Source organism: Panthera leo, chromosome A3, assembly GCF_018350215.1.
Source record: "Panthera leo isolate Ple1 chromosome A3, P.leo_Ple1_pat1.1, whole genome shotgun sequence".
In the NCBI taxonomy this organism is placed as follows: domain Eukaryota; kingdom Metazoa; phylum Chordata; class Mammalia; order Carnivora; family Felidae; genus Panthera; species Panthera leo.
In genome coordinates, this window is record NC_056681.1 from 126,315,192 (window position 1) to 126,336,228 (window position 21,037).

The window sequence follows — 21,037 nt, forward strand, 5'->3', positions numbered from 1 at the left end:
AGGCGCCCCTCTCAGTTTTTAAGAGTCTCTTATGGTTTGGCTCCCTCCTTCTCTAACTGCCCCCCATCCCAACCCCAAGTCAGCTTTTCCAAATGAATCAAGAACATTTGAAACATTAACAATGGTGGTAACTGACCTACTAGCTACAAAAATACTGATGTAACTTTGGCTTTGTTCCAGCTGTTAACAAGGGATAACACAAGCAGCCATGGGCACTGGGGATGCTGTAAATCATATTTGTCTACTTGAGAATTCACTCCTTGATTTACATATCCAAAGCAAGAATAGGACTAGTCCCCTACCATAATCAGGAAAAATAAGAAAACAAAAGCAAGAAAGCAGGCATGTTAAAGTAAACTAAAGAAAAAAAAAAAAAAATCCCAAGGGGTCATTGCAGGAAAAGTCAATGGAAGATTGGGGCGGGGGGGGGGGGGGGGGGGGGGAGGGGACAGAAAATGGAGAGTTGGAAGGATATGCAATATCTTTTTAAAAAGAGCTTTGGCTTTTCAAATTGCAACGCCACACATATTCATTGTAGAAAAATAAAATAAAGTCTTTTAAAAGAACAAAGAATTTTAAATCACCTATAGTGCCACTATTCAAAGTAAACTAATGTTAAACTCTTCTGTGTACAAGACATTTTAAAGACAAAAGTGGCTTGAATTCTGGTATTCTAGCTTAAGTATTTTCTACAGTTGTTTTTCTTTACTAAACACCTGTATCTCTTTTTCTCTTACTTTGCTATTATTTGATAAGAGTATTATGTAGTATTTGCAATGAAAATTCAGTCTGACTCTACAAACATAATCCAGATTACCATCCTCTGAAAATGACCTTAATTCATTCCAGAAACACAAAGTAGGATATAAAAAATATTACAAAAGGCTATCACCATGCAAAATGCAAAACCAATGCAAAGCCATTCTAAATTTAAAAAAAAAAAAAAGCAAATTTTCTCAAATTGTACATGGCTGCAAAAATAAATAAATAAAGGCTGGAAGTATTGTTACTTTCTCTGCACTTCTCTGAATCTTAATTTTATAATGTGGCCAGTGCCACAGGTATTATTTTGTGCATTTATTATGAAGAACTGCACCAATATTTGCTGATATGTCACCTTACAAAGAATATACAGATTTAAATGCAAAGGATAAAGCATTAGGTAGTGAATGGTACCTCAGTGTTAATATTTTCTACTTCACGTAAGAAGTCTCACTGGTTGAATGTGGCATTGTGGCATCAATTCAGAGATAGTTTTATCTCTTTGTTAATGTGAAAAGTTGTAGCTAATTCTGGAAAGAGTGGGGACATATATATTTTCTAATTCATTATTATGAAAGGAAACAAGGCTTCTAAGTCTTAAACATCAGAATGCATAAAATTCAGAAGTAGCAAGTTTGAGAGGGAAGTTCTTGTTGACAGTTGCTTTTCTTTCGTGATTCAAGTTGTACACTGGAATGAATTGCTAACTGAAGGAAATTATGAGATTTTTCTCTCGGGCGCAACATTATAACTGATCATATTTCATTTAAATGTACCCCTGGTTCTAGCCTTCAAAATTTTAAATGCAGGTCGTCTTCTGATTAGCAAAAGCTCTCCCAGGAATTTAGGATATCTCTTAGCTGTGTGCAGATTTATATAAAAAGATATCGACCGTAGCACTGTTTGTAACAGTGAAACAATGAGCAGAACCAAATGTCCATCAATAGAGGAGTATCTTTAATAAATTATGGTAGGTTGAAATAGAACAGATGATGCAGCAAAAAAATGGGATAGATCTACATGTACAATCTCCAAGTTTTAAAGTGAAAACAGGTACAACATAGATTATATTTCAGGGATGACTATAGTTCAGGAATGGGGACAAGAATTACTCTTCAAAGTATACTCTCCTTTGTGCTAGTTTTTAAAATAATCATATGTATGTATTACTTCTCAAATTAAAAAAAGTTTTAAAAAATGTAGTCCTATCTGGAGCACCTGGGTGGCTCAGCCAAGTTAAGCATCTGACTCTTGGTTTTGGCTCAGGTCATGATCCCATAGTTTGTGAGTTTGAGCTCCATGTCAGACTCTGTGTTGACAGTGTGCAGCCTGCTTGGGAGTTTTCTCCCCCTCTCTCTCTGACCCTCCCCAGCTTGCTCTCTCTCTCTCAAAAAATAAACATATATATATATGTTTTTTAATGTGGTCCTATCTGTAAAAGGCTGGGGAAATAAAACAAGAAATCTTTAGATGGTTTGCATCTTGCCTAAAAATTATGAGACCAAATATGGCTAGAGTTCATGGGTCAAGTCAAAAAGCAAAGTTCTGCAAATATATAATACCTGATATCAAATCTGACTTCAGTATGGCTTTTTTAGGGATGAGAGACTCACATTTTCCGGTTTCTATCATACCATCTAGGAGCTAGTCATGAAAACTTAGGCAAGGTGCATCCTTTTCTCTGGCCTTTCCAGTTTGCAAGTTCCTTCCTTTTTGTCTTACCTCTAAAGCTTCATTACATGATTTTACTAATATTACATAATATTATTCACTACATAATGTTACTAGTATATATGTAATGAACAAAGATTGCCATCTTGTGCAGTGTTGTTTACGGTGGCACACATAAGCATACATTTATGTAAAGGACTGCCATGCATATTGTATTCCTTCCAAAGGCTGTAGAAAGAAAAGAGACATTGATGAGGCAGCCTCTTGATTACACACTGTTGTCCTCTAAATATTTCAAGCACATTAGGAACGTTTTGCAAAGACTTTAATGGAATATTACTCACTAGGGCAGCCATGCCTAGAAAAAAGTAAGCTTGGAATTAATTCTACTAAAACATTAAAATTCAACAGATTGGATCCCTTAAGCAACATAGAGAGGGCTTTTAACTAAGCCCATAAATAGTATTTTTAGTATAATTATTATGCTTAAAACTGAATTCTTCATGCTATTTTATTTTCTTCTGTCAGAATAAACCTGGTTTAAAGGATGACCATCACAGTTATGTCACAAAACAACCAGCACTGGTAGTTGAACAGATACCTGTACCGTCTACCTAGAACATGTTTTAGTTATTCCTTTATTAAAATGGGAGTGAAGACTACAAAATATAACTACAGCTATTTAAACACAACTGTTAAGAACAATGTAGGCAAAAAGAAAAAGAGTAGCAGAATTATCTGTTGGTTCCAGAAAAGCAAAATCTGACTATCTTTGAGCTAAAGTGTTCTCTTCTCCAATTTTCCTGAGTTATGTGGTATGTTCCAGAAAAATGTCTCTTTCGTTGCCAATCTTTTTGGTCACCGTATTTTAAAATCCATCTCAAAGCTTTTAAAACCACTTTGATCCCTTAACCTACAGTCCCTGTGTATCTACTGAAATGGATTTGAAAAAGGTGAATCTCTCTTGTGCTCCCCAAGCATACTCCTATAAAGTAGTAATGCTCTCAGTTTCTTTCATAAGCATGGAAGAATTGCTGCTATTGTGAAATATGCCTTTTTGACCACTTTCTCTGAATGACAGGAATCAAGGGGACATTTTTATAGGAGCTAGACATGCCCCAACAAATCTTTTTTCTCTGAGTAACTTTACATTAATGAACTTCTATTAGACCTTCTTGAATTACTGCAAGGCTCTACACAGCCTTGACTACTTTTAACTACTACTACTACTACTACTACTACTACTACTACTACTAATGAATTAGAACTATGCCAAGCAACATGTTAAAAGGATTGGGAGTGGGCATGGGATATGGAAAGTGAGCAAAAGGAATTATAGGAAGAATATTTTTAGAATCAGTTAGAGGCAGACTACACCAGAAAGGACATTACTGCTGAGTGTCCTTTGAAGAGTCTATAATGAACTCTTCTAATAATATATAATGAACTCTCCCTAATAATATTTTTCCCACTTCATCGGACATCTCCACTGAGCTCTTAACTAGAACATCTAACTGCCTACTTTGCCCTCACATGGATGCATAACATGCATCCAACTCTTGATTTCATCTCTCCCCAGAACTGTTTTACTTATCTCTCCACAATATCCAGTTGCTTAGGCCAAAAACCTAGCCGTCCTTTTTGATTCTCTTTACTTGGGTCCCCAACACCCATTCCATCAGCAAGTCCTCTACCTCCAAAATATATCCTAAATCCCTATTTCTAATGATAGTCCCCCCCTGCCCTGCGTTTTCCTGTATACAACTGTAACAGTCACCCAACTGGCCTCCCTGCTTCTACTTTTTACAACCTTCCACTTGTATGAAAACGACTGTTTTCATAGAAGCCAGAGTGATCCTGTTTGAAAATCTAAATCATATGCTTTAAAATCATCTTCCTGTTTGTACATGTTAATTTACTTATGCTGACATCTTATAGCCAGTTATACAATGCAAAAAATATTAATGTAGAATTACATTAAGTGTTCTACATGCAGTACATTATTTTAAAATACTATTTTTAGGATTATTTTCATTAGACCTATGATCTAAATTGGTTAAGTTTAAAATGCATGTTTTTTGAAAATCACTCATAAAAGCAGAATATATAAAAAGAATATCCCAATAGTTCTGAAAGGGCAAAATTATGTGAAATGTGTATTTTATGAAAAACACCACCACCACGTTTTAAGAATGTAGTTAATACAAAATTTCTATTCTAATCATCTATTGTTTTCCACTTCTTTGCACCAATGCTTCCTCTGAACACTAAGTTGCAATGGGAAGATTGTAAACGTATGTAAAGTTTCAAAAGGGACAGAACGCAACAGTTTTTAAGATATTCAAGTGCAACTACACTCAAAGATAGAACAGATGGTTTCTGAATGAGGTCATGATCAACCTGATGAGGTTACTCTAAAATAGCTCAGCATTAAGTAAAATTTAAATACCACATATTATCAAACTCACCCAAAACTACATATAATTTTCCCTTATTTTTTAATAGGGTACAATTAAAACAATTTGTGGTGTGGGATTTGGTGTCTACTCCCATATTTTATAATGTGATAATCTTACTGACATCAATCTGATCATGCAGTCAATATAAATTACATATAAAGTCTCTTTAACATATTAACAATTGCTAAGAATTAAAGTGACACAAGAATACTTACATGAATCAAAAACATCAGAATAACGCTAGCAAATAACTTTATATAATGTATTAGTGGCTTCAATTTATTTAATTTACTGAAAGAGCATTAGTATTGGGATTGGAAACCTAGGATTTTGGTCTTGGATACTGAAGCTGTATGACCTTGGAAGACATTTAACCAACCCATCTACAAAATGAGAGGTAGGAAACCAGATGAACTATAAAACTCTAATATCCTTTGAATCTCATGACCAATTTGGGTCAGTTGGTACTAAAATAAAATCACTCGATATTCGTTAGTATTGCTTGACAGAAAGAACATGAATTTCTAATTTAAAGAAAGGGCTCAAGAATCCACTTCAGGTTAAAACAAAACAAATCCTTTGATGTAACCATATGGTGCCCATAAATCAATTTATGCTCCTAAAACTTCCTTAAGAGCTAATAAGCTTTTATTGGTTAATTATAAAACTGAATGAGGTGAGAAAAGCACAGAGCCTTGCTAATTTCACTAATGAATCAAATTTTAAAGAACATAAACAGAGGTCAGTGGTTAGATTTATGCAAAATACACATTTTGTTAGGCCAACAGTTTTCCAATTTTATTTAAGTTTTAAGCAAAAACATTAGGGAAAAAACTTTGTAGCAATAAAGCAAAAAATACTTTAAGTTTCCCAATTCTATTTCAAGACTGTTTTCATATAAAGATAGGCAAATAGTTTATTTAAGTACAAGACTGAATTGTATGGGTTTACTACATAATTTCACTAACTGATGCTAGTTTAATTTTCTTCAGTTTTATTTTCATATGAATTTAGCTTAAACTTTGAAGGATAATATACCCGGCTTAACTTATAGTTATCAATAAATCTTTATTAAATGTCCACTATGTACCAGGAACTCTAGATGCTAGAGATACAATAATGAAAGATAAAGCCCTGCATCTAAAGACCCCAGGAGGGCAACTGAGAGTAGAGATGAAAAGAGAATTACAACAATGTGTCAAGTACAGGCAGAGGTATTATGAGTGAGCTAGGGTTTTAGCGTAGTCTGACCAGGTCCTACTTTTCATGCAAGGGCCACACTGGGAATATGATATACATTTGATTATCTTTAGAGGCAAAAGGTGACTTCGATGGAAGGAATTTCATTACTGGGGATGAGAAATTTATCATCTATTTGGGGGTGAAGTGGGGTAGCGGTAAATGCCACTTTTTCCTATCTACAACGGGAGGCTGTGGAGTAAATAAAGTAGATTATTTAACTAGATCAACCCAACTCTTGAAGAGCTGTGTAAAGGCAGAAGAGAAGAGGTAGGTTTAATGACGGGCTGAGAACATCCCTGAAAGTTACGTCAAGGAACTTAAAACTTAATTAGTTCCGATATTTATTGGGTGGGTTTACAATAATAGGCCAGTGCGGAGGGGCGGGGGGGGGGGGGGGAAGGCTGTAAACAACCACAATGCTTTCAGGTAATTGCTATTATGTATTTTCAGAGCACAACGTTAACAAGGAAAAAGGAACACTCCAGTACGACTTTGCCCGCTTCGGCCTAGAACCGGGCGTGGGCGTTTGCTCCATTGTGCGGGAAGGAAGGACATCCAGGGGCCATCCGCCTCTGCGGAGCCGCCAGCGGCCAGGCACGCAAGGCCAGAGCGCGGTCAGGCGGCTCTCCCACCGTACTCCCAGCCGAGCCTCTGACCAGGGTTCGCAGGAGCGCCCCTAACCCGGCTTTTCAAAGGAGCCAGAGGAAGGCGGGCAGGGCCGCCTCTCCACGGTCCGCGGGACTTACCCGGACAACCTTTTCTCCTTGGTTTTGGAAGACGCCCCTCCGTCATTTACTAGTTTGGCCTGAATCCTAACTACTGTGGCCTCCAAGTTTCCAAACTTTCTCTTCTAAAATAAAAAAAAATTTAAAAACTTAAGTGGAAAAAAAAAGAAAAGGAAAAGTTCTCTACCTTTTTCGCTAAGCAAAGACTAACGTCTGGGACTCAGCACCCCAACCCGGGAAGCCGCCACAATCACTTCTAATTCGGCGCCCTCTCTCAGTGGCCCCGCCTCTTCCGGGAAGTAACCGTCCCCTTTCCGCGACCAGTCTCTCTCTAGGCTTTTCTGGCTTTTAGCCGGTCGGCTCTACGCATGCTTGGAACTGTTGCCGGGGTACTCCGAGTTCTCTTCCCTTTCACTTAGGCAAATCACCCGGCCCCTTAAGTCTCGCCGCAGCCGAGCCCTGCGTGCCTACCAGCTTCCCCGCCCGCCGAGGAGCACTTCCGGCCCCTCCTCTTAGACGCTAGTGGCGCGAAAACCCTGAAACGCGCACGCGCGGGCAGAGCCCTGGCGGGAGGGGGGGGCGGGGCGCAGGCGCGTAGTGTCCCGCGGTGGGCGCCCGGGCAGCTAGGCTCCTGCCTTCTCCCACCGCGGGCGCGCGGTTCCCGGCGGGCCAACGGTGGCCAGCCGAGGCCGAGACGACCCAGGGTGTCCTTAGCGTCCCGCTGCACCGCGACAGCCGCGCTGATCGTGTTCCTTGGGGGAGACTTCGACTTGTTCGAGGTAAGGTGAGGGCGCGCGCTGTCGCTCTCCCTTGCTCCGGATCCATCCCCTGTCGTTACCCCCTTAGCCGGCGCCCCACAGCCCACCTAGCGGCGGCTCGGTCAGCGGAGCTGCTGCGGTGTCCAGGGTATCCCCGCGGGCCCGAGCGGACCAGCCGGCTGGCGCGGATTTTCGGGCTGTCTCTGCGGGCGACACAGGTCCCCTGAACCGCGGGAAACTTGCCCGTTGCAGCTGAGCCCCTCCTCGGGCGGCTCCGCCGACGGGGCTGAGAAATCCTGGCCCTGGCTGTTGGACCCGGCGCCCGGCCCCAAGCTGCATTCAGGCTTAGAAGACTTGCTCGAGGGGATGGGGTCAGGAGGGAGGGTGGGCTCGGACTTCCGGCTCTTAGAGCGAATCTGATACCCTCACCGGCAGCTACTTCGTCTGTTTACGAGATGTATGCAAATAGCACTTAAATTGGATTTGTTGTTAAATCCCAGCTTCATGACAACGCAGGCTGTATTATCTAGAAAAAGTAAAATGTAACGTTTGGAGGTTTTATGATGGCATTTCTTTTCCCCCTTGTGGAAATAAACTGGAGAAGAATCGCGACTGGGAATTGCGGAATACTAGAGTCAAGGATAGAGAAAGGGCTGTAGGACCAATACGACTTGAGATAAAACTGATAATTCTTGGAAAAATCAACTATTTTGTTTTTAAACCCTGAAGGCAGAATTTATGTGAGCGCTTATTACTTGGTGTATGTTTTGTGTATATTTCATTAACAGCGAGTGTTTTAAAGGCAAGGTATTCCGGAATGTATATTCTAAGGGGGGGAAAAAGCGCCCAAACTCCCTAACTTTTAGATGGCTGCTATATAGTCGTTTAAAGTAGTCAATAGCAAAATAAAAATAAAAAAAATTCAGTATCCTGTACAGTGGACTGCAGGTAGTTCCACGGGCGTGTGGGTGGGAGGGAACATATTAGAACTTCTACTTAGATTTACTTTATCTCGTTCTAGTACTGTGTGAAATACACAGAGTGATAATTTTATGTCAAAATGTGTATTCCAAATTTCTTTTCCTGAATGGGTGGGCGTACAGAAAGTTTGGAGATCACTAGGATATTGCTTTAAAAAACATGTTTTTATATGAGAGAACCAGTGTTGAGTGACCCAGAGTTTACTGGTATCACCTCTTTAAGTTTTATTTCTTATTCTGTAATTGGAGGAAAATAGCTGTAGTACCCAATGGGCCAGATTCTTCAATATGTGTGTTAAATATGTAATGAATATAAAGCATTTAGTATTGAACCTGGCAGAAAAGTAACTACAAATGGTACATTAAAGTTGTTAAAGTAAGAATCTGTTTTTATTCCCCAAAGATTTATTTTACTGAGTGTCTAGATGTAGAATTTTATATAAAACCTGCCTAAATCTCGACTTACCATTTTTAGACCTAAGTTAGGAAAATTAACCAAAGCTATACTTGACTTACTCTCAGGAATCAATAAACAAGTAACTCAAAATTTTACCATAGTAGTATGCATTATATTTAAGGCATAATTACCTGTTACACTTCTGTATACACATACACTCGTAAGTCCAGGTAACTGAGGGTCAAGTATAGTCACTTATATTAATGTTAGCATTTTGATTCACTAGTACATGAGATACATCTTTTCTCATTCAACATACTTTCCCTAGTGACCAAATTCAAAATAATTTCTGTAGCTTTCTTAGCAACACTTCCAATTCCACCCCTACTGCAGAGTATATTTTACTGTCTATTGGCTTCACCATCTCAGTATCCTAGGATGGCTTCAAACTCAGTGTTTCCAAACAAAATAAATGTATTGTTTACTTCTTTTCTTTCCAGATCTGCTCTGTCTACTTATAATGGCATTTAGCCTTGTGTGAAGATTGTTTCCAAAAATGAAACACGAGATGGAATTTTATAAAGCCCAATTTTTAATTGGCTCAAATAGCAACATTAGAAGGACACATCACAATAGAATCCTTTTTGTAGTTTTTATACATTAACAAAAAATAGATAAGAAGATGGGTAGATTAATATCCAATTTCACTACCTATAAACAAACTCAGTTGTTCATGCCTGGAGGAACCTGGGCATTGAAGAGGTTTTACTTTGGGTTTTGACAAACTTGGGTTTAGATCTGAGCTCTGATAATTTATAGCTACACAGACTTGGGCAAAATGTCTTATGGAGCCTCAATATCCCCTTTTGTAAAATAAGGACAGTACTTAAAAAATGTTGGGGATTAAAGGAGATATTCAACAAATGTTACTTCTACTTCCCCACTTTACTCATACTTTTAAATCTCTTGATTTCTTCTGTTCCTTCATTACTGATATTGCCACTACTTTTGTTCAGTGCCCCTAATCCTTTCGAGGCTGTCTCTTTCGCCTCTATTCTCCCTCTCTCTTTCATCTTCCTTTTATACTGAGGCCACAGGGATGTTTCTAAAACATATATCTGAGTGTTCACATTTTATTATCTGAAATGCTGTGCTTAGTATTTCCCAGTTTTGCTGATCTGAGTTATTTGATAAGTGGACTTATGAATTTTTTCACTTAAATATTTATCATGTCTTATGATTTTATGATATATCTCAAGCAGTGTGTTTAATGAGTTCATTACATTTAAAATGAGATTGTTTAATGCAGAATTGAGGATGTTGGTGGCGGTGAGAGGGGCAGAATTGGGGATGAGGTAAACACAGTCCACTGCAGATTCAGATACAGCAGCAATTTGCCTTTATTTTTTTTTTATTATTATTTTTTAACTTTATTTTTGTGAGAGAGTGTGTGCAAGTGAGTGGGACAGGGGCAGAGAGAGAGAGCAGGTGAGAGAGATTCCAAGCAGGCACTGTGCTGTCAATGCAGAGCTGGGCGTGTGGCTCAATCTCACAAATCTTGAGAGCACTGACCTGAGCGGAAATCAAGAGCTGATGCTTAACAGACTGAGCCACCCTGGCACCTCTGCCGTTATTTTTAACATCTATTTCCTATTGATAATTTCAGTTCTGTTATGTCTGTTCTCACTGCTGTTAGTCCCTACTTGGATATTAATGAGAAGTATGAATTATTATATGGATCACAATAAAATCTAAAATTTAGGAATTTAAAATCCTGTTGAAGTGTATTTGATCCATTAGATTTCCAGTTCACTTATTTGCTATAATGAACTCTTGCTTATTGATTTTTCTTCTTGAACTTATTTTTTATTGATAGTTGCATATTTGTTACTATTCTACTCTGATTTGCTTCCTGTGAGGGAGAGAGATGTTCCTTAATTCTGACTTTTTTTGATTGTAAATAAACACATAATGAGCTTTTATGGATGTATTAAAAGTCCCAGAGGAGATGTTTTCCATTTTGTGTGTATATCAGAATATTAGAAGTATTTTTCTTTGCATCTGTTTTTATGTCTCTTTAGCCTTTTGGAAACAGTTTTATTGTATTAACTTGTATCTAATGCTCAGGACATTCATATGTGTTTTTAAAACTTCATTATCATTAAATTACAAAGTGATTCCTATTTTAAAAGGTAGAATCCTTTGGTGTCTGATGCATGTTACCATGGCAACCTAATAGCAAACTGCAAATCCTAGGCCAAGTGCAGCAAATAAAACACATCGTCATCATGTTGCACACCATCTTCTGTGTAGTACAGAATCTCACATTCATTGTAAGAAGCTTATCACATTTACCTACGTCATCTCCCTCCCCCAGTTTTACTTAAAAAACTGCCATTTTTTTAATGGTAAAATACTAAAAATCAGTCAGCTGATGTCTGAGCGCCTGCTTACTGCAGGATCATTATTGGGCATTAATAAAAACAGTATGTAAAGGGACATTTAATGTGGGGAAAACCAAACAGTAATGCTTCATTTTTGCTCTTCTACAATAAATAAATTATTGCTCAGTAATTAAGGAGATAGAGGACGGGTGGGAGAAAAGAGATATTTTGGGGAAAATAATGGCATGGTGATATTCCAGGAAATGTAAGTTAGCAACAAGCTGAAACTAACAGACATTGACTCTTGTTAAATAGTTTGAGAAATATGTTGGATTTTCAAGTTTTGACTTGTGTAAGAGATTCAACATTAACATTCAATTATTTATAAAAGAGATGTTGACTCTTATGTGATTGTGACTAATGCTAATATCATCTCAGGGATTTGTTTAGGTTAAATGTCCTTCGGATTATCTAATACACCTTTTAGATGGTATTTGTTTTACCATGATTTAATTCTTCATTGCCTTCAGGATAAGATAAAGGCCAAGTTTTTAAATGTTATTTATAACGGTTCTTCTTTAGAATCTCCTAAGATTTTGTTAGAAATGAAGATTCTGATTCATTTGATTTAGGAAGGGGGCTGAGATTCTGGATATCTAATACATTGCCAGGAGATGTAAATGCTACTTGCTGGTCCTTGGACCACACATTGAATATCAAGTCTGTAAGTTATTTGATGGTTGGCTTCTTCTCTGCTGCTCTAACTTAATTGCTTGCTTAGCTACGCCTTATAATTTATGGCATTGTGTCATGGATTACTTACAGTATCGTCTGCACTAAGCAGTTTGCAGACTGTGGCCCAGGGACCCTTGAGACTCTTTCAAAGGGTCAACAAAGTCAAACAATTTTCATAATAATAGTCAGATATTATTTGCCTTTTTCACTCTCATTCACTTATGAGTGAATGGAGTTTTCCAGAGGCTATGAGACGTGGTGATGTCATTGCTTTGAGGACTGACAGAATGTGTACATGTGTGTTCTTTGGCTTAACAGTTTCTCGGTTTTAATTTACAGTATGATAGATATTGATAGGCGTAAGCAAAAAGCTCTTTGAGATCCTTAGTACTTTTGAAGAGATTGACCACATCCTTTGAGAACTTCTACCCTATGGTATTAAGCTGTAGACACTAAGACTCAGAGGTGTAGAACTGTACCAGAGCTCTTTTCTTAGCCACAGTGACTGCTGGTATGAGTGGGAATTTTGGCTCTCCACATGGTTTTCGTACGCTTTTGGGGGGTGGTCTCTTTACCTCTCTGGGTGGTAGTAAAAGGTCTCATGAGACACCATCCAACCGGGAGTGGGAGTAAGTAGCAACCTATTACTGCCTGATCAAGGTGGACACCTAGGCTCTCTAGGCGGGCTCCATGGACACCCATTATCATGACTCCCTATTTGGCCTACATAACGTTCTCTGACACTGGCCCAAATGGGATATGGAGATGCCTTCTTATGGCATTATAAGGTCCAGGCTACCCACTTGACCTTTGCTAAAGTGTGTGTCATTGGGGGAGTAGAAGGAGGCGCCACAGTTTTTTTTTCGTGGTTTTTGGCTGGAATAGAGCAATTATTGTCTAAAAGCTTTCTGTGCTGTCAGGCTGCCTGGTCCTTTGGCTAGAGAGAGGAAGCTTTTATTAGGTCTTTTTTTCCCATGCACCTGTTGGTATTTCCCCAGTTGCTGTCTTCTCCAAGTCTGGGATATTTAAAGCAAAACAAAAACTCTGGGAACTTACCTTGATGTCATTCCTTGGGTCCTGAGGTTCCTAGCCAATCTACTTCCTTCTCATTCAGAATTGTCTTATGTTTGTTTTATATATGATTTCCAAAGTTTTTAGTTTTACTAAGCAGGAGAAACAGGGAAAAGTGTATCTATTCCATTTTCCTGGAAGTGGAAGTCTCTGATTTCTTTTTTAACTTGCATTTTGGGAGAAAGAATGAGAGATTGAACTCTAGACTCACACTGAATATCCCTAAAATTTGGTTGTATAAGAAATATGAATAAACATTAAAATATTCCCATTAAAGAAAACCTTGATTTGATAAAGACCTAATTTTTAGAGAAAATATTTCAAAATTTAATTAAATATAATTTACATGAAAGGAGTCATGACTACTGATGAGGATTTTACAAAACAAGGTAATCTTGTCTCGTAAGTGTGAGGGTTCACATTATATCAATGTTTTGAAAATAAAATTACAGAAAAATTGATTCAAGAGGTTATTGTAAACCTGTTAAAACCAGTATACAAGAAAGAAATGTAAATGATTTCATAAAGTTAACTTTCAAACTTTCTACTTACTAATAGCTCTACTTTCTAATAGCTTTCAGCCTACTTCTTTCTTAAGAAAAAATTTTTAATGTTTATTTTTGAGAGAGAGAGACAGAGTGCAAACGGGGGAGGGGCAGAGAGAGAGGGAGACACAGAATCTGAAGCAGGCTCCAGGCTCTGAGCTGTCAGCAGAGCCCTGATGCGAGGTGGGGGTGGGGCTCAATTTCATGAACTGCAAGATCATGACCTGAGCTGAAGTTGGACACTTAACCAACTGAGCCATCCAGGTGCCCCTAGCCTAGTTCTTTCTTACTTTCAAAAAAACATTTAATGTGTCATGCAGTTGAAGTGATTTCAGAGCATTAAAAGGATGGGAAAACCACTTAGTTCATTTAATGAGGTATACATTATCAAAATAACACAGCCTAACAAAGATAGTTCCCCAAACCAGTTCCTCCATAATATGTATAGATATTTCATATTTCTGCCAGATCAGTTCTGTCAGTATAATTTTGGAAAGCAGTGGATTAAAAAATTAAACACATATATGGATATCTCTTTCTCCCTTACCCTCCTTTTGTCGCTCACATACTTTCTCTAGAGGCCCCATTCTGGTTCCTACACATCTACTTCATACTCTCTTTGGAACACCACTCCACTAGCCCCCCACCCTTCTGACACACACACACACACACACACACACACACACACACACACACAAAGACTGCTTTGTTACCCTGTCTGCATATATCATCACATATGGCTATCATCTGTAGTGAGGACTGACTGGAATCCTTCAGTCCGAAATCAAGAGAGAGAAAACCTCATTTACTCTCTTGCTGCCCAGGTACCTGGTGCAAACCTGGTTGCTATGGTATACAGTCCTTGGTGGACTTAGGTAGAGACTAGAACCATTCTACATATTCTTTCCTTGTATCTTAGACATTTTTGATTACCTATGTTATGGATTTTCTCTCCATTTATTTAGCAAATAGTTATTAGGTGCATATCATTATAAGTCTTAAGTGTATTTTAGAGAGAACAATGAAAGTAACAATCAAATGACTCATAACATTTAATTTTAATCACAGACCGTCAGCTTTGACTTGAGGTGCAGTATTTATATGTTCAAAAAGTTTAGTCTAATTTTAAATACATTAATTTTCTAGGCATAAATTTTATAGTACATTGGAAAAAATAGCATGGCTTGTTTCTTTAGGGAACAATTAAGGGAAACTACTGATACTAGGCAACATGGCTTCAAGATATACTTCTTTGGGAAATTAATTTAAAATTAATGCTTTTATCTGAAAAATTGGATGATTGCTTTGGAAAACTTTCAGAAGACATTATGGCATCTCTATTAATAGATCTAGGAAACTAGAAAACAGAGTCTCACAAATAAGAGTTTTTACCTTTTGTGAGTTTCAGTAGTTAAAACATTTAGGGAGGCCCATATCCATAAAATCTTGGCCGTGAATAACTCTGAAGTAAAATCAACTAGTGTGGCATGTGCACATGATTTTAAAAAGCCACAACATAAACTTTTTGTCTTACACTTCTGCAGGTTAGAAGTCTGCTGCAGCGCCGAGCGCTAAAATCAAGGTGGCGGTAGGGCTGTTCCTTTCTGGAAACTCAAGGGGTGAATCTGTTTGGTTGCCTTTCCAGCCTCAAGTGGCTGGCCGCTTGCGTTTTTTTGTCTCATGGCCCTCTTCCTCTGCACAGATGATATGTTTATTTTTTTTAACTAAAAACGAATGGACGTAGTACTTAAAACTTAAGCTTTGTCTTATTTTACTTCATTGTTACTCTAATATATGTTCAGACCTGATGGCCAAAAGAAAGGAAGAAAATTTCTTCTCTCCTGAAAATGCCAAAAGACCAAGACAAGAAGAGTTGGATGACTTTGACAAAGATGGTGATGAAGATGAATGTACGGTTTCTTTCACAAATGGTACCTCTACTTTGGTAAGTGCAAAATTTTTGGATTGGCCTGATTCTCATGTTTGGCTTATATGTCATATTCTTGATAATTCAATGTCAGGAAAAGCAGTATAGTTTTTAAAAAACTAAGGTAAAGTAATGTAACTAATTCTGAAGTTTATGTGAATTATTAGAAACATTTAGGAAAACCCTTAAAACAAAGAGCTTGTTCTTTGGAAAGATCAATAAATTTGGCAGACCTCTAGTAAGACTGACAAAGGGAAAAAAAAAGAAGGCATTACCAATAACAGGAATGAAGCAGTAGGTATGACCACTGACCCTGCAGGCTTCAAAATGACAATGACATGGCAGATGTTCAACATCATTTATTATTGAGGAAATGCAAATTAAGAAGACCACAATGAAATGTTACAACACACCCATCAGACTGACTGAAATTAAAAACAACGACAACTTCAAATGCTGGCAAGGATACAGAGAAACCGGATCATTCATATATTGCTGGTGGGAATGTAAAATGATACTGCCACACTGAAAAATAGCTTGGCTTTTTTTTTTTTTTTTTTTTTTTTTAATTTAACACACACCTGTCTACCACATAACCCAGCATTTGTCCCAGAGAAATGAAGATATACTTTCACACAGAATTCTATACATGAATGTTTATAGCAGCTTTATTTGTAATAGCCCAAACTGAAACAACCCAGATGTCACTCAGTGAGTGAATGGTTAAATACTGTGGTACATCCATACCATGAAATACTAGTTAGCAGTGACCTCCTGATGTAGGTGACAATAGACATTTCTTTTTTTTTTTCAATTTTTATTTTTTTAATGTTTATTTATTTTTGAGAGACAGAGAGTGTGTGGGAGAGAGAGACAGAGCAGGAGCAGGGGAGGGATAGAGAAAGAGGGAGACACAGAATCCGAAGCAGGCTCCAGGCTCTGAGCTGTCTGCACAGAGCCTGATGCGGGGCTTGAATCCATGAACTGTGAGATATGACCTGAGCCAAAGTCACACGCTTAACCGACTGAACCACCGAGGTACCCCATAGACATTTCTATAACATTTGTGAAATGACAGTGTTCTAGAAATGGAGAACAGATTAGTAGACTGGGGGTTCAGGTGGGAGTGGATTGGGTGGGATGTGGATCAGCTATAAAAGGTGACCTAAGGGATCCTTGTGGTGATGGAAATGTTCTGTATCTTGACTGTATCAGTGTCAGTATCCTGGTTGTGATTTTGTACCACAGTTTTTAAGATACTACCATGGGCAGAAACTGAATAAAGAATTCATAGGATCTCTCTGTATTATTTCTTACAACTGTATCTACAATTAGATCAAAATAAAAGTTTATTTTAAAAAACCTTCAACCATAATTTCTGATATTCTACTTATAAAAGGATATAAATGTTTCTGGTTTTTAATAAGATGGCATCCAAAAGAAGACAGCCAGGGAGTTTTTAAAGACTTTATTTTTTATTTATTTATTTTTTTAAAATTTTTTATGTTTATTTATTTTTGAGACAGAGAGAGACAGAGCATGAACAGGGGAAGGTCAGAGAGAGAGGGAGACACAGAATCTGAAACAGGCTCCGGGCACCGAGCTGTCAGCACAGAGCCCGACGCGGGGCTCGAACCCACGGACCGTGAGATCATGACCTGGACTGAAGTTGGACTCTGAACCGACTGAGCCACCCAGGCGCCCCAAGACTTTATTTTTTTTAAGAGTTTTTAAATGTCCCCTGGGGGACAGTGTCTGGATATATTTTTGATTGGCACAACTTAGGTAGATGTGTGCTTCTAGCATCTACTAGGCAGAGGCTAGGGATGTTGTTAAAATTCTCAAAATCGCAAAGCAGCCCCCCTCCAACAAAAAATTACCTGACTCAAAAGGTTAGTATCGTCCATATTAAGAAACTATGTAATACAATTATTAGATCCTTTAAGGACTTGAGAATGAGTAGTTATTCATTGAAGGTTCCCATTTAATTTCATCTTACTCATTGAAGTTAAGATTATTCACTTATTATATAACTGTTTTCTTTAGTAACACTGCTGATCTTTCTCCAAATGCTTGGATGAGTATAATGAGTTTATTAGACAGATTAATAATTAATTGTTTTCTCCCTCTGTCTCTTGCTCTCTCTCTCTCTCTCTTTTTTTTTTTTTTGGTTAATAGACTGCAGCAGAAGTTGGAATAATTGAGAGTATTCAGCTAAGAAACTTCATGTGTCATTCAATGCTCGGACCCTTTAAGTTTGGTTCTAACGTCAACTTTGTTGTTGGCAACAATGGAAGTAAGTGCTTTTGCCCTCCTTACTTTACTTTGAGTAGTATTTTGAAGTTAGAATGCACTAACTTTTTAAAGTAGGTGATTGTGCATGCTGATAAATCTAAGTTTGGGATCTATAAACTGTGGTCATGAATATTTTCAGTATTTGCTGCTATTCTGTACTTTAAGAAAATAATAAGTTAACTCTAGGTTCATTATTTATGTAGTAGGAATAAACATTTCCTACTTATTGTTTTGACTCCTTCTACCTTGGTGTTCATACCATAGAAGAGTGGACAAGCTAGCCTCATTGTGATTAAGGCAGCCCTGTGTCTTACATCTATTAAGTGTTATAATAGAGCACAAATATAGTGCCATGGGAATCCAGACAAGAAAGAAACTATTTCTCACTGTGGCCAATGAAAGCTTAAGGAGGAGGTGGTATTTATGGTGGCACTTGAATGAAAATTATAGATTCTTTAGGCCTCATTGGGGAAGAGGAGGCTGAGATGTTCCAGGCAAAGATTGCTTATTAGCAGAGGTTTGGAGGGGCAGAAATAGATGTGCATGGATGATGGTGAACAGCCTCATATGGCTTTATCATATCCTACGTGGTAGGGAGGGGCAGAAGCTGATGCTGGAGGGGCCTGTCGTAGGTGATACTGGTGAGGATCTTGAATGCCACGATAAAGATTTTGGTGTTTTATTCAGAAGTCAGTGGAGAACCAATTACAGTTTGTCAGTAAGGGATGACATGGTCAAGATTTGTGAAACAAAGTGGCCACATTGTGGAGAATGGATTAGAAGGGGAGAGGCATGGAGGTTAGAAAGACCAGTTATGCAGCTTTTGTGATGGACCAGCCAGGCATGAGCTGTCGACAGCTTGACTGACCAGTACATGGAGAGGAAGCTTGCCAGAGTCTATGGCTGGTGACGGTGCTAGAACAGGATAGTAGGTGAATGCAGCTCCACATTCTGCTTAGTTGTTCTTTGTTTCCCCTGCTGTATATTCAGTCCAGAGGAAAGTGTTTTCAGAAGGAGAGAATGGACAGAGGGATTAGTGCTACTGGGAGGTCCCACAGGACAAGAAGTAAGGAAAAACTTGTGGGTTCTGCAATTAGGTCTTTTCTTCTTTTTTAACTTTTGAAATAGTTATTTTATTACTAAAACTTAGAGAAGAAGAAATAATGCAAATAGTGGAGGCAGTGAATTTGGAAACGAAGGAGAGATTTAGAACAGAGATTTGAAAGGCATTTGAGTAACTAAATCAGGTTAGCCAGTGGTGAATTTTGGTTAATTTAGGGTATGTTGTGGGAAATGATGGGCTGGTAAGAGTTGATTGAATTGGTTGATTGTGGAGTTCAGAAAATGATTGCATATTCTGGGTAATTGTTTAGATATTGAAATTTCAGCTTGTGTTATTTTATATGTTAGAGTCAAAAGAAGTATACTTTTCAGAAAGTTAGCAAATGAATAATCAAATTAGGAATAAGAGTTGTCAAAATATTACATAGAAACATTTATCTGTATGACTGATGATTTTTTTTCATATTGAAGTTCATTTATTCATTCAATAAATACCAGAGTGCCTATTATGGGCCACTATTGGCTGTATCACGTTGAATAAAACAGACAACGTCCTGTCCCTGTGGAGCTTGCTTGCATTCAGCGGTTGTTAAAAATAGTTTCTGGCTTCTGTGAATTTGTGGAAAAGTAAATCATACCTAAATTAGAATAAAATGATAATTTTATTATAAAATTAATTTAATTTAATTTATTATTAAATTTATTATAAATTATAAATTATGATAAAGATTAGATAAATTCAGTATCTATGTGTAATTAAAAAGATAACCTCATTTAATAGGCTGATGGACCAAGATGAAACAATGAGCATTTTAGGTTGGAAAGATATCAACCTTTTTTTTTTTTTAATTTTCTTATTAGTGGCAAAAATTTGAGTCCTGAATTATACTAATTTTTTTTCTAATTGCAACAGCTAAATATTTCATGATATCTACAATTCTTTTTTTAAGATTGCTGAAAGAAAATGGTAATCGAAGTGTAACACTTCATTTCAGGGTTAGAACTAATTTACATTTTCATTCAGAAATCTTTTTACGTCAAATTGTGGGAGTCAGCCTCTTCTTTTCTCTCTCCTTAATGAATGTGATTTCATCAACACCTGTTTCCGTAGGTGGGAAGAGTGCAGTGCTCACAGCTCTCATAGTTGGTCTTGGCGGAAAAGCAGTCGCTACCAATAGAGGCTCTTCTTTAAAAGGTTTTGTGAAAGACGGACAGAAGTAAGTGTTTGCTTTCTACATGTATTTTCCAGTTCCTCAGTAAGAAGCGGCTGCTTTAGATTCCCAGTTCATGTAAACATGATAGGAAGTGAATTGGCTTCCCAGAACTGAAACGGAAGAGTCCCATCTTTCCATTCCTTTCTTTTCTCCCTGTTGCCAGTATGGCCCACTGTTGCCTGTTCAGCTCTCCAGAAGGAAAGCTCGCGTAAAGTACTGCCATGTGCCTGCCCTCTTACACTCTTGTTTCTATTACCTTTTTGGAGGAAAGAACAAGCAATGATGAATCTATGTACTTCTGTTTATTTTATTTTATTTTATTTTTTTAATGTTTACTCTTTTATTTTGAGGGAGAGAGGAAGTGCACACAGTTGCACGCACAAGCTGGGGAGGGGCAGAGAGGGGGGAGAGAGAATCCCAAGCAGGCTCCATGCTGTCAATGCAGAGCCTGACATGGGGCTCAGTCTCAACCATGAGATCATGACCTGAGCTGAAATCGAGAGTTGGACACTTAACCAGCTGAGCCACCCAGGCGCCCCACTATGTACTTCTACTTAAAGAGATATTTATAAACATTGGACTTTCCTTGCTCTTGATCCAAACCCAGCCTGAATAAGTTCATGTTGGTGTGTTACAGGCAAAAGCAGAGTCAGCAACCAGCCAGGGGTCCCCGCACAAAATTTCTGCCTCCAGTTCACTAAGAATTCCAAAAAAGTATTCTGGTGTCTTTGATTTTCTGTCCTTTACTCAGGTGGTTTGCAAGTGGATTTGATTTGAGGACTACACCCACACGTCTGTTTGTGGTCCATC

The 21,037-nt window shown here is 38.1% G+C and overlaps 2 protein-coding genes across 6 annotated transcripts in view; one reads left to right on the forward strand and one right to left on the reverse strand.

The window, feature by feature from the left end:
- Positions 1 to 7,335, reverse strand: part of GEN1 (GEN1 Holliday junction 5' flap endonuclease) — a 29,343-nt gene extending 22,008 nt beyond the window's left edge. For 3 of the 4 annotated variants that reach the window (XM_042933623.1, XM_042933625.1, XM_042933620.1), the window contains exon 1: positions 6,881 to 7,335. The gene's annotated coding sequence lies outside the window, so the exon portion shown is untranslated. The remainder of the gene's footprint in view (positions 1 to 6,880) is intronic. The other variant, XM_042933624.1, reaches the window with a different exon arrangement.
- Positions 7,336 to 7,450: 115 nt separating this feature from the next.
- The window catches only part of SMC6 (structural maintenance of chromosomes 6), a 78,888-nt gene continuing 65,301 nt past the window's right edge, over positions 7,451 to 21,037 (forward strand). For both annotated transcript variants that reach the window (XM_042933627.1, XM_042933628.1), the window contains exons 1-4: positions 7,451 to 7,638; positions 15,532 to 15,674; positions 17,835 to 17,952; positions 20,125 to 20,230. In XM_042933627.1, the coding sequence (XP_042789561.1) occupies positions 15,537 to 15,674; positions 17,835 to 17,952; positions 20,125 to 20,230 (362 nt within the window). In that variant the 5' untranslated portion in view covers positions 7,451 to 7,638; positions 15,532 to 15,536. The remainder of the gene's footprint in view (positions 7,639 to 15,531; positions 15,675 to 17,834; positions 17,953 to 20,124; positions 20,231 to 21,037) is intronic.